The 15,268-nt window shown below is 35.3% G+C and overlaps 1 protein-coding gene across 3 annotated transcripts; it reads right to left on the bottom strand.

Moving 5' to 3' along the window:
- Positions 1-679: 679 nt before the first annotated feature.
- Positions 680-13,729, bottom strand: LOC144965143 (protein FAM204A-like). 3 transcript variants are annotated; one of them, XM_078900129.1, is made up of 8 exons: positions 13,615-13,729; positions 12,072-12,188; positions 10,859-10,952; positions 10,392-10,512; positions 9,327-9,528; positions 7,788-7,844; positions 7,162-7,211; positions 680-6,205 (listed from the first exon to the last, which is right to left on the bottom strand). In XM_078900129.1, exons 2-8 carry the CDS (start codon positions 12,129-12,131, stop codon positions 6,163-6,165), a joined length of 627 nt encoding a protein of 208 aa, XP_078756255.1. In that variant the 5' UTR covers positions 12,132-12,188; positions 13,615-13,729; the 3' UTR covers positions 680-6,162. The 3 variants fall into 3 exon arrangements, with proteins under 3 accessions (XP_078756255.1, XP_078756257.1, XP_078756258.1); XM_078900131.1 differs by having other exon boundaries at positions 4,373-6,205; positions 13,567-13,723; XM_078900132.1 differs by lacking the exon at positions 13,615-13,729 and adding an exon at positions 12,652-12,754 and having other exon boundaries at positions 4,373-6,205.
- Between the last annotated feature and the right edge of the window lie 1,539 nt (positions 13,730-15,268).

The raw sequence follows: 15,268 nt of genomic DNA, 5'->3' as shown, positions 1-15,268 counted from the left end.
CCATCATCATTATGCAATAAAATTAAAAGAAAATATAAAATAAAGAAAGAATGCCTTCCATATCAATAGTTTTGAGTTATGATTTTTTTCCCTCTCTTTCACATATCATAGCCTGGGCTAAAAATGACCATGATTTTTTTATGCTTTTATAAAGACTACAGAATCAAGTTTAACAAACTCGGAAGTATGAATGCTGACTTTTTCCTGTTTTTACGAAAAATTATTTATAACCTTTTTAAAGGGGTTTTGATGAGTTTACACAACTTTTATCATTTCAACGCCAATAAAAAGGAACAGAATAGAATAGTCTTGAGATTTAGAAATTTTTATCAAGAACCAAAGGAAAAAAGAGCACGACAGAGGCAAGGGGGACAACAAGCTCAATCTCTTAAGCTGATCAAAGAGCAAACTACAGTAAAATTACTTTAAACCGAAAGAAGCTAAACCGAAAAAGACCTTAAACCGCAAAGAATTTAATAAATTGTACTAGTTTCTTCATTATCTTTGTACTAATTCTTACGATGAACTGAAATACTTCTAAGAAGGACTTTCTTTAAACCGAAACAAGTTGAGAGCATCTTCCCATTTTCTATCTCTATTTTTCTTCAAAAAGTCGGGAAGGTGGCCACACGTAATAATGCCCGGCGATATTAAACAAAGAGCGTAAGTATAAGATATGGGTGGGGTGGGGTGGGGTGGGGGAGGCAAACACTTCAATCACTGCACTTGGGCTTGGCCAACAACACAATCGCACAGACTGGAAAAGGAAGACAGCAGGTGACTGGTAGGCGAAAAATGAGGAAAGAGGGGGAGTTGGGGTGTAGAATCACGCAAGTGAGATGTTCTCGCTCGTGTGTTGATGCTTTGGAACTGACTAGATTTTCAACATGACAATACCATTTCATTTCCACTTTGTTTAAATGTGTGTGTGTGTGTGTGTGTGAGGGAGGGGGGGGGGGGAAGGTTCGATGTAATTAGGCCTTTGAACCTAATGGCTTTTCAACAAAAGAGAGATGTGTAGTAGACAGCTTAGCATTTACACGCCTTTTCATTTCTACTTCACTTCACCTCTGAGTAGCTGCGCATCATTCATTATCAATTATCCCACAAGAACTTTCGATCTTATTTTAGCTTTGCATTTTACTAAAAGATGTCTAAAAGAAAGCACTGTGCTTACACGCCGAGTTTAAATTCAAAATACTACGTGAAGTCGATGAAAAAAAAGTTGATCAAGACGGAGATATGTAAAATACACGGCATCCCGAACTCAACTATTTCAACAATTTTGAATTGAAAACGAAAACCCCCAAAAATAATTTTAAAACACACCAAAAAAAAAAAAAGATTTAATGGTTATTAAACGGCATTTATTCAACAACTCCATTTAACGGGAAACCCATGATACGATTAAATGAACAAATTCCTTAAAGAGTTACTACCCTTGAAAAACATTGCAAAACGGGAATTTGCTTTATACCAAAATGTCTTTAAACCGAAATGGTTTAGAAGGTCCCCAAAATTTCGGTTTAAAGTAATTCTCCTGTATCTATGTGACTGGGTCTGGCATATCTGTTGGAAAGTAGCTTGCGATAGATTATAACATTATAATAACACCTTCAAACCTAAAGGGTAGAAAGAATGTGCTATAATTCGTTCAACAATATAAACTGAGACAGATTCCGGCTCCATGGGTCTGAATGGCTCTAAAAGATTTACACACTAAACAACAATAGCAAAATTTTTAAAAACTAATGTTATCAAGGAATTAAATTTTAAAATACAGTAGAATTACTTTAAACCGAAATTTTGGGGACCTTCTAAACCATTTCGGTTTAAAGACGTTTTGGTTTAAACTGGCCCCCCGGAAATATGCAAAAAAATATCCCAAATTATGCAGGAGAAATTGCAAATTATGCGGGGGGAAAAGGCAAATTATGCGAGGGGAAATTACAAATTATGCAAAACAAGAAAAAAGTAATAAATAGCTGTCTAAATTTTTCCATTGCTTTATTTACATTTAACCAATTCAAAATTAAAGAACTACAACGCAAATTCAAAACTTAATTTTTTGTTGTAGCACAGACAAGCTAGATATCATAGAGACGTTGTGCTAAGACTCCTGCGCCTGTCTATATCAGATTGTAAACAGAAAAACTGCGCTCAGCATCAGCGCTGTTGATCGTGGTGTATATGTACCACTTGGCACAAGCAGCCAAAGCTAGCACTTCATCAGAAATGGACTGCCAAAAATGTGGCACATCAACAGAAGAGGTGATGGAGTTCTTCACCGCGAGGGGCCCAAGTTGCCGGGTGTACCTCTTGATCTCCTCCTCGGGTACAGTTTTCAGCTTTGTGAGGCTCTCAAGTTGATCCCAAGGTGGAGACAGGAGCAGCTTAGCAGGGTAGATCTCAGGAAGACAAATCAAATCGTACACTTGGAATCAGGGTTGCCAGATTAATTTCAGGCATTCTGCCAACTGGATTTTAAAAATCTGCCAAATACCACAAAAATCTGCCAAACCGTACTATTTATAGTACCCCCTTTGAAAACTCATCAGTTTTGTTAAACAAAAAATTCTCAAGGCCGATGTCATAATTTTTTTTTTCATTTCCCAAGTTAAAAAATATCACTAATACATAAAAATTGCCATGGAAAACGTGTAGTAGACCTATACATTCATTTCATCCCTAGGCCCCTAGAAAGAGGAGAGCTAACACTCCTCTTTCTAGGCTAGGCCTCGGAAAATAAAATCTGCCAAATATCTGCCAAACTGATTTTTCCCTGCCAGACGACTTCAAATTCTGCCAAAAAAAAAAGGACATTTGGCAGAAAATCTGCCAAATAGGATTCAATAGTCGTAACGTCACTTCCTTCCTAATGACGCATGGTAACTTAGTAACACTGGCTCTAAACTATTGGAACAATGGCGGACGCCCGTATGAAATATTTCTCCGGCGAGCCTAAAAACGTTTCCAGAGGGAAAAAAAACATAAATTTGATCATGTTTTGACTTTTACACATTCTGATCAAAAGGCATATGAAAAGGGAATGAAAAGTTCTAGCCAGCATGAAGAATAAAAAGTAATGATTTTCTTTGTTTAGAACCAAGATGGCCGCCGTTGCCGGCTGCATGACATCAGACTACTGAATCCAGGCAACCCTGCTTGGAATTGGAATAGCCTCCCTTTAAAGTTAAATGGAAGTCACTGTCACGTATTTGGGAACATCGTCGGACTTTTTCGATTTCATTCTTCTTCATACAATGGTCATAAATTCACGCTAAAAACCATATTTTGCATAATTATGCGGTAAAAGGTGAATTATGCGGCCGCATTGCGGTAAGTGGCAAATTATGCGGCCGCACTGCAGCCGCATCGGTCGCGTTTTCCTGGGGGGCCAGTTTAAAGCAAGTACCTGTTTTTCGATGTTTTCAAAGGTAGTGCTATTCAATTGCTTATTCAATCGTATCATGGGTTGTTTCCCCCTAAATAAAAGTAGTCTTAGTAACCATTGATTTATTTATTCATTTTTTTCTTTTTTTTTTTCTTATTTTGTTTTTCTTTTCTTTATTATTATTTTTTTTGGTGTGTTTAAAAAATATTTTTGGGGGATTTGTTTTTCTAATCAAAGTCTTGAAAGAGTTGAGTTCGGGATGCCATGCTTTTTTACATATCTCCGTCTTGCTCAACTTTTTTTTCATGGACTTCACATAGTATTTTTATTTTAAACACCAACGTGTAAGCACAGTGCTTTCTTTTAAACATCTCTTTAGTAAAATGTAAAGCTAAAATAAGATCGAAGGTCTTCAGTGATAATTGACAATGAATGTTGCGCAGCGACTCAGAGGTGAAGTGAAATGGAAATGAAAAGGCGTATCAATGCTAAGCTGTTTAGTACACACCCCTCTTTTGTTGAATTGCCATAAGGTACAAAGGCCTAACTACATACTCCCCCCCCCCCCCCCCCCCTCCCACACACACTCACACATTAAAACAAAGTGGAAATGAAATGGCATATCAATGGTAAGTTGTCTACACCCACTTATTGTCGTGTTGAAAATCCAAAGCATCAACACGAGCGAGACCATCTCGCCTGCGTGGATTCTACACCCCCACCTCCCCTGTCGCCTGCCAGTCACCCGTTGTCTTCCTTTTCCAGTCTGTGCGATTGTGGTGGTGGCTAAGCCCAAGTGCAGTGATTGAAGCCCCCACCCCACCCCTCACCCTCATCTTATAGTTAGGCTCTTTGCCGAATTTTTGAAGAAAAATAGGAAGAGAAAAAGGGAAGGTGCTCTCAAGTTGTTTCGGTTTAAAGAAAGTCCTGCTTAGAAGTATTTCGGTTCATCGTAAGAATTAGTACAAAGATAATGAAGAAACTCGTACAATTTATTAAATTCTTTGTGGTTTAAGGTATTTTTCGGTTTAGCTCCTTTCGGTTTAAATTAATTTTACTGTATGAGCAATTAAAGAAAACAAATTATATACTAATCAAGCGTTGGACTTAATAAAGAATAGAATTGAATATCAAATGTCAAAAGTATTCCTTCTCAATGAAAATCATTAACAGGGGAAATAAAGCATACAATTCAAGAATCCATAAATATTTGGGTGTATTGTCTCCCTTACTACACTGAAAGCAAAAAAAAAAAACAACCCATCATACTCTATAATCCGATTAATAGTACACTCGGTGATCATCTGTAATCTTACTTTTTACTTCAACTTCAAAAAATAAAGGAAAATTTAAGAAGAAAAAGAATGGCCAGGATAAAAGTAGCTAGGAGTAGAAAATGCGACCATAAGCTGAAAATCTCATCAGACTTGAAGGGAATGTAGTAGAAAGTATAAACCGGATTTAAGAGTTGGTGGCTTGCAATACATTGTCAAAATTTGTGTGAATTTCAATGGATCAACTTATTTTTTATAGAAAAAAAAATCATTATAAAGTGTAAAAGTCATTGAACAATAGCAACACAAAAATGTAAAAAGTGATCATTGAAAATAAAGATCTGCTACTTGCAAACAAGGTTATAATTATTTAACTCAAGGGATTATCATATAGGGGCCAAGGCAGTAGAGTGGTTAAGATATTACACTTGGAAGGCTTGGAAGATCCGGACCTCGAATCCCACTTCACACCCTTTTTTTTTCTCCACCTAATTTGCTCATTTTGGACAACAAGGGTGATTTCTATTGACATCAGACATTTGTTTGATTGATTATCTATATTCCTTTATGGGGTGTCTGAGCAATGCCATCTAACAATATGGGGCAGAAGGGAGAAACTTTTTTTTTTAAATTATTTGTCACAAACATTTTAGTTTAGCCAGAAGGAAATCCAGCATGATCACTGCAGTTGTCTGTCACAATCTAATGAAATAAAATGAAAAGATTTCAATTTGTGGAGGAGCTGTGCCAGACTGTACTAATGCATCAATGGACAACAGTTCAGGGTTAACAAAGTGTATGAAATCAAAGACATGCAAGTTTTTATTTTGGCTCTGGAAGCAGGAAACTGAGAAATACTTGAGCTTTTTCAATATTTTCAATTATCTTTTGTGCCATATTAAACTATTTTTAGTTTGTCAGAGGCCTTTTATTCTTTTTGTAATTTTAAACACATTTTTACTATGTAAGGCATAATGTAAAACATTTAATGATCTTTGTATGATCATATTAAGCTCATCATCAAAGAATAAAAAATGTATCAGCCTGAAAGGCGCAACAACCAAAAGGCAATGGGGCACTTATGCACTATCAGCTTAACCCTCTCCTTACCAACTATAGGATAATCGTCACATTCGTTACGATACAACCAACATGTTTCTTATTCAAATTTCTCTTGTACATCATAAGATTTAAATAAAATGAACAGTGCGTTGTAGAGCATGTTTTGCTCATGAAATTATGTATGGCACTGCTATTATGTCAGAGTGATAAAAAATATATTTTTGTGTTGTTGGGTGTGAGGTTTTGGGGAAAATCCTGAAAATGGCTGGTAAGGAGAGAGTTAATGTACTGTCAGAGGCATCAAAAGCAAATGAGAGGAAGAAGAAAGAAAATGATAAGTTTCTATGTGAATTCCACAACAATCTTGTCAAGACAGATTAATCACAGCATCAAATTTTAATGAACCAACGTTGACATATTTTGCATTATCCATCACATGTTTCCTTTCATTTCCCATCGTTCTTTATGCTCAAATCTGAAAGAAAAAAAATTAAGTAAATGATAATAATAATAATAATAATAATAATAATAAGATATAGATATATATGATGATGGGGGAGGGGGGGGGGGGGGGAAATGAAGTGGCTGAGTTGATAAATCATTGCACTGTGACTTGTTAGGACCTGGGTCCAAGCCACTACTTCAGGGATTTTCTTCTTTTTTTTTTCTTTGGGCAAGAATATTAACACCCAATTTGCTCACTTTGGACAACATGGGTGATTCCTGTTGGCATGAGATGTTTGTTTGATGGATTATCTATATTCATTCATGGAATGCCTAGGCGATGCCCGGAAAGGTGTAATTTTTTATTTATAATGATATAGAATATTACTGCATATCTGTTAAAATGAGTGGCACTTGGAATGACGCATGGGTTAAAAATGTTTCATCACTTGAAAACCAATTACAGATGAGAGATGAATTTCTTGATGAATTTGAATCTTAACATCTCTTTGCATCTGAAAAAAACAAATTAAATATGCTGTCTGTGTTGCAATAGCCTCTGTTTCCCAAAGTAGCCCTTCCAGAGAGTCTAAGTCACGAAGGGATAAACGTATAAAACCAAAGATCTAAAATAAGTAGGTACTGTATCCAAGTAACAGGAAATCTTAATTTTAAATGTGATGCAGATGCCATTTTGTCAAATATAGCAATATAAGGTTGCACATAAGTGTTGACCAAACAAAAAGAAAACCAATGTCTTATACAATGCAAAAATAAAATAAAGAAAGAATTACCTAAAACTGCTATTTTAGAAAACTATTCATAACAAATTATTCATTCATCACGAGTAGAAAGATAACATAAATCCAGTTAATGAGATGATAGAGACAGTGAACCTAGATGACAATAATATATGCTTTAAGAACATCATTCTTAACGTTATTACTCATTCTCACTTTTCCTGTGACAGCAATTAACCACACTTACCCCCACGGAAGTTTTCTTTTCTTTTTACTTTTAGCTGTCTCTTTTAATTTCTGTTTGAGAAAATATAATGATAAGCCAGTATTAACACCATTTGATAAAATTTTAAGCATTTGAATGTGAAAAATATAATATGCTAAAGCGAGAAACTTTTGCTAATAGATTCAAGAAGTTGTGCGAAAAAATAAAAAGTTGCTTCCGTTTCATAAAAGTACTTCTGAAACAAGTCAATAACTGAATATAAGCTACTGGGAATCGACTATCCTGATGAATACAAAGAATAGTACAAAAGAAAAAAAGAAAAAAGGGAAAGGAAGAGGGGAAATAAGAACTTTGTGAAATTTGTGTGTTCATGGAATACATCTTGAGGAAACTGAAAAATAAACTGATGTCATGGAAATAACCTTTTTGAAAATTTGTTACGCTCTGATTCAAAAAGTATTATGTCAGAGTTATTTAGATGTCATAAATTGAATTTATATTCAAAAATATGAAATTGTCTTAAGTTAATTTGTTTCATTCAAGCGAGTGAATATAATTTAAAACTCCAAAATTTCAGAAACATTCATCCCAACATAATACCAGACTATTTTCAGCATACCTAAAATATCAATCAGTTAAAGACTTACCTCTTTCTCCTCAATATATTTCTTGCTATCTAAAGCAGATACAATCCTTTCAGCTGCCTGTAAATAGATCCACAATTGGGATGGTGAGAGTGAAGTATCTTCTCAAATTAACACAACACTTGAAATACATAAGCAAAGAAAATAAAACGTCATAAATTTGTGAAGAAAACAATGAGGACAAATCATAAGATTAATCCAAAAGATTAAAATTTACTTGTAACTTTAAATCACATGAGGCAGATTTAACATTACAATATCTTACGGTTTTCATCAAGAGAACAATAAAAGCGATATAACTCAAGCTCACTTGTGCCATATCACTGTTTTCAGCTCTTTTATTTATTATTTTATTCCATTCTTCCTTTCTGGCCAAAACTTCACCAAATTGAAGACTGATATGGCCGTCGAGATCTGGTCCTTTGAGTCTCCACTGATGTGGAGGAGAAAAGACTGTTTGAAGCTCTTTTTTGGTTTGAGTAAAAAATAATTCTCAACAAATAAAGTTGAAGCTTTCCATAATTCAAATATAAGACCATATATTACTCAGTGATGACACCACGACACTTTATACACTAACTTTTGGTTGACAAACATCTTTAAGTCTTTCCACCATTTTCAATGCACCCAATATCCCGCAGAAATTCAAAATACCTAAGTGTCACCCTGGACAGACAGCTTAACTACAAAAAACATATTGAAGGAACAGCAAACAAAATGCAAAAAGAAACTGCCTACTTAGAAAATTAGCGGGGACCACCGGGGGAGCAACACAACAAGTCCTAAGAATGTCAGCAATAGCACTTTGCTACAGTGTCGGAGAATACTGGATCCCTGTTTGGACAAGAAGCCCCCACACGAAAACTCTTGACATCAAACTCTGAAAATCCATGCGCATAATAACAGTATGCCTCAAATCAACACCAATCCCTTGGCTCCCAACTATAAATGCAATCGCACCACCAAAACTCAGGCGAGAAGATGCAACCCAAAAAGTAGCCCACAAACTGAAAGAACTCACCCTAATTACCCCATTAAAAACCATCATAAACGAAGCTCTCAAAACATCACGACTCAAATCCAGAAAGCCCTTCTACCCCTCAGAACTGAAAAACTTTTTGATATTGGGGAAGCCTGGAGGGAATATTGGAAAAATACCATGCGAGGGAGGTGGGGTAATCAAAGACCCAACGGAATTTATGCTAGGCTTCGGGAATGGCAATCGAAAACAGTGGGTTGCCTCAAACCGACTACTGACAGGCCATGGCAGAACTGCTGCAAACATGCATCGATGGGGTCTGAGACAGTCCGCCAACTGTCCCCACTGTCAGGGAATGCCAGAGACAGCAGACCACATAATCTTACACTGTCCTAAACTGCAGTGACGAATTTAAAGACTGGCTGGAGAATTCCAGTGTGGAGATGTAGCCATACACTACTAATAATGCATCCAAGGTCCATAAAGCTGCTGAGAATGGAAGTTGAATCGAAGTACAGGATAGACAAACTCAACAAAGGAAAAACCACAACATGAATACCCACTTGTCTTTCAGCTAATTGGTCGCTTAAAGCTTCAGCAGTAGACACATCTCCATGGCATATGGCAGAGTCAATTTTCTTCTCAAGGGCGGTTTGTGGTGGAGGTCTTGAGTGGTCGGTTGTCACTAAATGGTCGTTTAAGTCCATATAATTCTGTAGTTTTTCAATAGGACCCCGCACATCAGAAATTGTTGCTTTAGATGGCCTTCAAATAATATGAGTAAAAAGAACAAAAATACGAATAAAATACCATTTTAAACATTACGATTAAGAATGATAATAATAATAATAATAATAATAATAATAATAATAATAATAATAATAATAATAATAAGATAATAAGATAATATAATAATAATAATAATAATAATAATAATAATAATAATAATAATAATAATAATAATAATAATAATAACAATGATAATATGGAAATGAGAAGAAAAGTACCAGAAGACAATAGATAATAAAAACATTTTTTCACTTCGATGGGAGCTCGAACCCACAACCATACTGATACAACTCCACCTGGCCACAAGAGGGATGCTATACAGTCAACAAACACTAACTCTGCAAAGTTTGTTTCAAGCCAGCAGTGATGCTTAAGCTCTATTCTCAACACATACATATAACATTGAGACGAATGAAACATTGAGTTAAGGCCCGATATTGGAGTGAATATTAATTCAGAAAAGCGAGTGGACCAGGCACTTATGTTGATAATAACAGGAAATGAAGTGTGTAGAAAAGTGCCAGAAGAAAATAGATGGACTATATTTTATATCATGTTCCTCCTTTAAAACAAAACAGTACATATGTACCAAATATGTCAAAGTGACAGAAAAAAACTGATCTATCAATATCAAGCTCATGAGATAATCACCATAAAAAAAAAAAACTCTGATCGGTTCACCTTATTTCTCTCTTTTTATTTAATCAATTTCTCCATTGACTACTATTACTATAGCACAACTTTATACTGAGTACATAAATGTATTTAAATTTAAAGAGGAATAAAGATTTAATAAAAAGAATAAATAAACTAACTAAAATTCTATAATTGATACCCACATAACATCTTTATCAGCTTTCCTCTTCCTCTTTTCTTGGAGTCTCTCAACAGGAGGTCCGAACTTGACATCATGCTTCCGAAGAATATCTTTATCCTCATCATTTGAAAACTCTTGATTCACTATTTGTGAATATGATAAAAAAAAAAAAACAAAAGTAGACATTGTGGATTTAAAAATTCTTCATATTCCTTGAGTTTGAAAATAAAAGCATAATCAGTTCATAAATTTGTCTAATATCCCATCTAATATTTGTCGCTTTAATTATTGACAATTTATTCAGTAACATTATTGTGAATATTATTATTATTATCATTATTATTATTATTATTATTATTATTATTATTATTATTATTATTATTATTATTATTATTATTATTATTATTACTATTATTATTATCATTATCAATATTATTATTATAATTATATTTGTACAGTTCTCTACTTTTCCCAATAGTATTTCCTTACCTGTGTCGAGCAAATTCAGCTGTAAATGTTTTATTCTCTTCTCAGTCGATTTTCTTGTCACTTCATTTGTTCTTTTTTCCAGAGCTTGAAACTTCTAATAAAAGAAAAAGAATTAACTTTAATTTTTATAAAATAAAAAAATATGAATATAAATAAACAAGTTATATACATTTATATTTCAGTTATCCACAGTTCATACAGATGCTCTTCACAGTATTTATTTTTTCTGGGCGGGACATCATATATTTAACAAAAAAGTATGTCATGCGTAAATTCTTTTAAGGTTCTGATGTAATATTTTAAGAATCTGTGCTCTTCCAACATATATAAAGAACAATAAAAAAGTAGATGAGAAATTTCAATCTAAATGAAACAGACAAAGGCTGTGGACATTTGAGGTTTCCCCTTTGTCAATAAAATAGGCAATGAATAAGATATTAAAGATGGGGAGAAGTTACCGTATGTAGGTTTGAATGTACGGGTGTATGTGGGTAGGCGTGTTAGTGTGTATGATAGTCTATATAGCCTGAGTGATTGTTAAGTGCCATAGAGCATTTATCAGTGGATTAACGGGTGCTATATAAGTATATTATTATTATTATTATTATTATTATTATTATTATTATTATTATTATTATTATTATTATTATTATTATTATTATTATTATTATTTTATTATTATTATTATCATTAATGAAAGATCAGAGGATGATGGTGTTAGACAAATAATGAAAGTGATGATGGAAGGAATTAAAGTACTTCCTGATAAATTAAAAATGAAATAAAATGGAAGATGATATTTTTAAAATGCAATATTAGCACACGTTATACACAAGAGTAACCTCAGAATCTGTGTCAAGTCTTTGGGAAGACATGGAGAGCATAATATGCTTTTCCAACAAGATGGGTACCAAATCTAAACAAAATTTGAATCAAGGCCCTTGTCTCAAGACAAAAATTTGAGATGCCTTACACGATGCCATAGTGACATTTAGTGTATTACAGTTTTTTACTGTATCTATATGTTGGTCAACATTCTTAAATTAACTCTCTTATTCACACATTCAAACAAATCTGTTCAATTTTTGTTAAATTTCAGATAGTATTTTATTTTTATAAAAATAAAAAATTGATGTTCTCAAGGAAATAGTTGGCACTTTTAGAGAAACCATTATTATAAAAGCAAATAACAAAAATACGTTCTACTACTGACTTCCCATAGATGTGATTTAACATTCTTTGGCTTCTTCTGTTCTTTTGGCTCCAAACTCATTTCCTTTAGCCTCCAAGTCGCTCTTCACAGTTAAAGGTCGTAATAACAAAAATGGGTCTGAAAAAAAAAAAAATTAAAAATAAAAGATCAGCCATTCAATTGTTTCAATTGACAACATGAGAGTTAATTATTAAATGCCTGATTATCATAATTCTCTTTTCTCTCAATATCTTCTGATGTTAAGATAACTTTTCTTTATGGTCCCCCAGAGCCATAAGGGCCATAGAGCTAAAGTCCAAGCCAATTCATGTGATGTTACTAAGATAGTAGCTTCTTTATTTCTCTCTACTGTTAAGCCAAAATAATATTGATTCAACAACAGGAACATGAAAATATGTCGATGAGCAACCTCACAGTACATCATGGTAATCTCAAAATATGGTTTGGGCATCTTAATAAAAGTGACGTTAAATACAGTAGAGCTAGGTTTAAGTTGATAATAACAAGAAATGAAGTGAGTAAGAAAAAGCCAGAAGATAATAGAGAATGAAAATTTTGTGACGATGATAGGAGCTCAAACCTGCGATCTTACTGTTACGACCACTCCACCTGGCCGGGGAGAGCGTGACTTTACCGTATGAGCTATCCTCCACTCCAAAAGTGCTTTCAAACTCTATGTCTATCTTGCGCCACTCTACCCGACTTCTTGAGGCTACGGGTTCAACACACAAATGCCATGAATTTAGTTGGCCAGCATTTAAGCTTAATAGCCAATATTCTCAAAACAAACATGTAACATATAAACGATTGAGACATTGAGTATGCTCATCCAGTATTTGGGGTGAATATTAATTCAGAAAAGTGAGCATAGTAGCATATTCTGATACTGATGGTGTGAGACAGGCAACAATCCATCTACAGTCCGTACGGTGAAAATCGTACACCAAGATCCGTACGGTGAAAATAGTCTCCCACAGTCTCCCACACTATTATTATCGTATGGTGAAAATCGTCCACCAAGATATTATCGTACGGTGAAAATAGTCTGTCATGCTATTATAGGCGGCTTCCATTTCATCAGTTCCACCCTCTGCTTCTTGCCCACATTGTGTCGTCCTCTCCTCTGTATGCGCACACACATTGGAGTTTGTGTCCGATTAGCTACAGGAGACTATTCAGACTCGAGTCAGAATTGCCACTTCGATCAATTTTCCCAGAAACTGCTACTGCTACAGATACCTCTGCCATTGCCATTGGTCATTGGAATTGGAGAAAATGGATGTGCAGATTATCGAATGCAAACATGATTATGGAGAAACTTTATGTTGGTTTGAGTTTGAGAGTATTCCCATTAAAACAGTGATCCCACCCATGCCCATGCCATAAAATAACAACTTAATTTGGGTTGGGTTATCAGCAGGTAGTCTAGTTATTTTTAGGTATGGCCAACAAAAAAACAAAACAATTAACTTTAATAACTTTGAAGAATGCTTACCCAACAAAAATGGTTTGAAATATGGGTAATATAATCATTTACACTCACGTAAAAGTTACAGATATGATAACACTTTCTAGTTCCCTGACATCTTGTGGATTTCTTCCGATCTCCTATGCCAAGCTAGTTGCGTTGTTTCAGTTTCTCAGAGACTCGGCTCAGCGGCTCAGGACGATTCTAATTCGTAACAAAATCACAGTTTAGTTCTAGCAGTAGTACACAACATTACTTTCAACTTCTTTTTATCAATGAATCGCTGATTTATTTATTTATTTATTTATTTATTTATTTATTTATTTATTTATTTATTTATTTATTTGTTTGTTTATTTATTTATTTATTTATTTATTTATTTATTTATTTATTTATTTATTTATTTATTCATATATTTATTTATTTAGTTATTTATTTATTTGTTATTTATTTATTTGTTTAATCTTTTTTTTAATAAGCTGAAGAATGTGCAAACACAACCTAACCATTTCTCTAACCATTTTAAATACGACCTCGATTGTAGATGTTATGTGTATATATCTAACGAGTATAATATCATTGGTAGGCTAGTATAATAGGGTGTGTCTTTTTTACGAAACCCGCCGAAACCCGCCGAAACCCGCCGAAACCCGACGAAACCCGACGAAACCCGACGAATCCCGACAAAGTTATGGGAAGTAGGTGGCAGTGGGGAGTGAACCCAGAACTCAGGGAAGTGTACACCATTGGGGAGTGAACCTGGGACTGGGTTTCGGCGGGTTTCGTAAAAAAGAACCAGCTTTTTTACGAAACCCGCCGAAACCCGCCGAAACCCGGCGAAACCCGACAATATCCAGCAAAGTTATGGGAAGTAGACAACTGTGGGGAGTGAACCCGAGACTCAGGGAAGTGTACACCAGTCGGGAGTGAACCTGAGACTAAGGTTATCGGCCGGTTTCGGCGGGTTTCGGAAAAAAGAATTAGTGCTTTATTACGAAACCCGCCGAAACCCGCCGAAACCCGCCGAAACCCGACAATATCCGGCAAAGTTATGGGAGTTTGGCAACAGTGGGGGGTGATCCAGGGAGTCGGGGAATTGCACACCAGTGGGGAGTTAACCTGGGACTGTGTAAAAAGGATATCCGTGGGAAATAAACCTGAGACTAAAGGGAGATGGATACCATTGAAAGTTGAAGCCGGATATGGGAGTTGAGTACCAGAGGAGAATGAACCTGACACTATAGAGGGTGGGCGCCAGTGGGGAGTGAACCTGGGACTCAGGGAATTTCACACCAGTGGGGAGTTAACCTGGGACTGTGTAAAAAGGATATCAGTGGGAAATAAACCTGGGACTAAAGGGAGATGGATACCATTGGGAGTTGAAGCCGGATATGGGAGTTGAGTACCAGAGGAGAATGAACCTGACACTATAGGAGATGGGCGCCAGTGTGGAGTGAACCTGGGACTCAGGGAAGTGCACACCAATTGGGAGTTAACCTTGGACTGTGGGAGATGGATAACTGTGGGTATCCGAGCCGAACTATAGGAGTTGGGTACCAGAGAAGAATGAACCTGACACTATAGAAGGTGGGCGCCAGTGGGGAGTGAACCTGGGATTCAGGGAATTGCACACCAGTGGGGATTTAACCTAGGAATATGTAAAAAGGATATCAGTGGGAAATAAACCTGGAATTAAAGGGAGATGGATACCATGAAAATTTGAAGCCGG

The sequence above is a fragment of the Berghia stephanieae genome, chromosome 2 (assembly GCF_034508935.2).
Source record: "Berghia stephanieae isolate SIO BIC M18660-M18661 chromosome 2, UCSD_Bste_1.3, whole genome shotgun sequence".
Taxonomy (NCBI): domain Eukaryota; kingdom Metazoa; phylum Mollusca; class Gastropoda; order Nudibranchia; family Aeolidiidae; genus Berghia; species Berghia stephanieae.
This window is presented reverse-complemented; position numbering and strand designations above follow the sequence as displayed.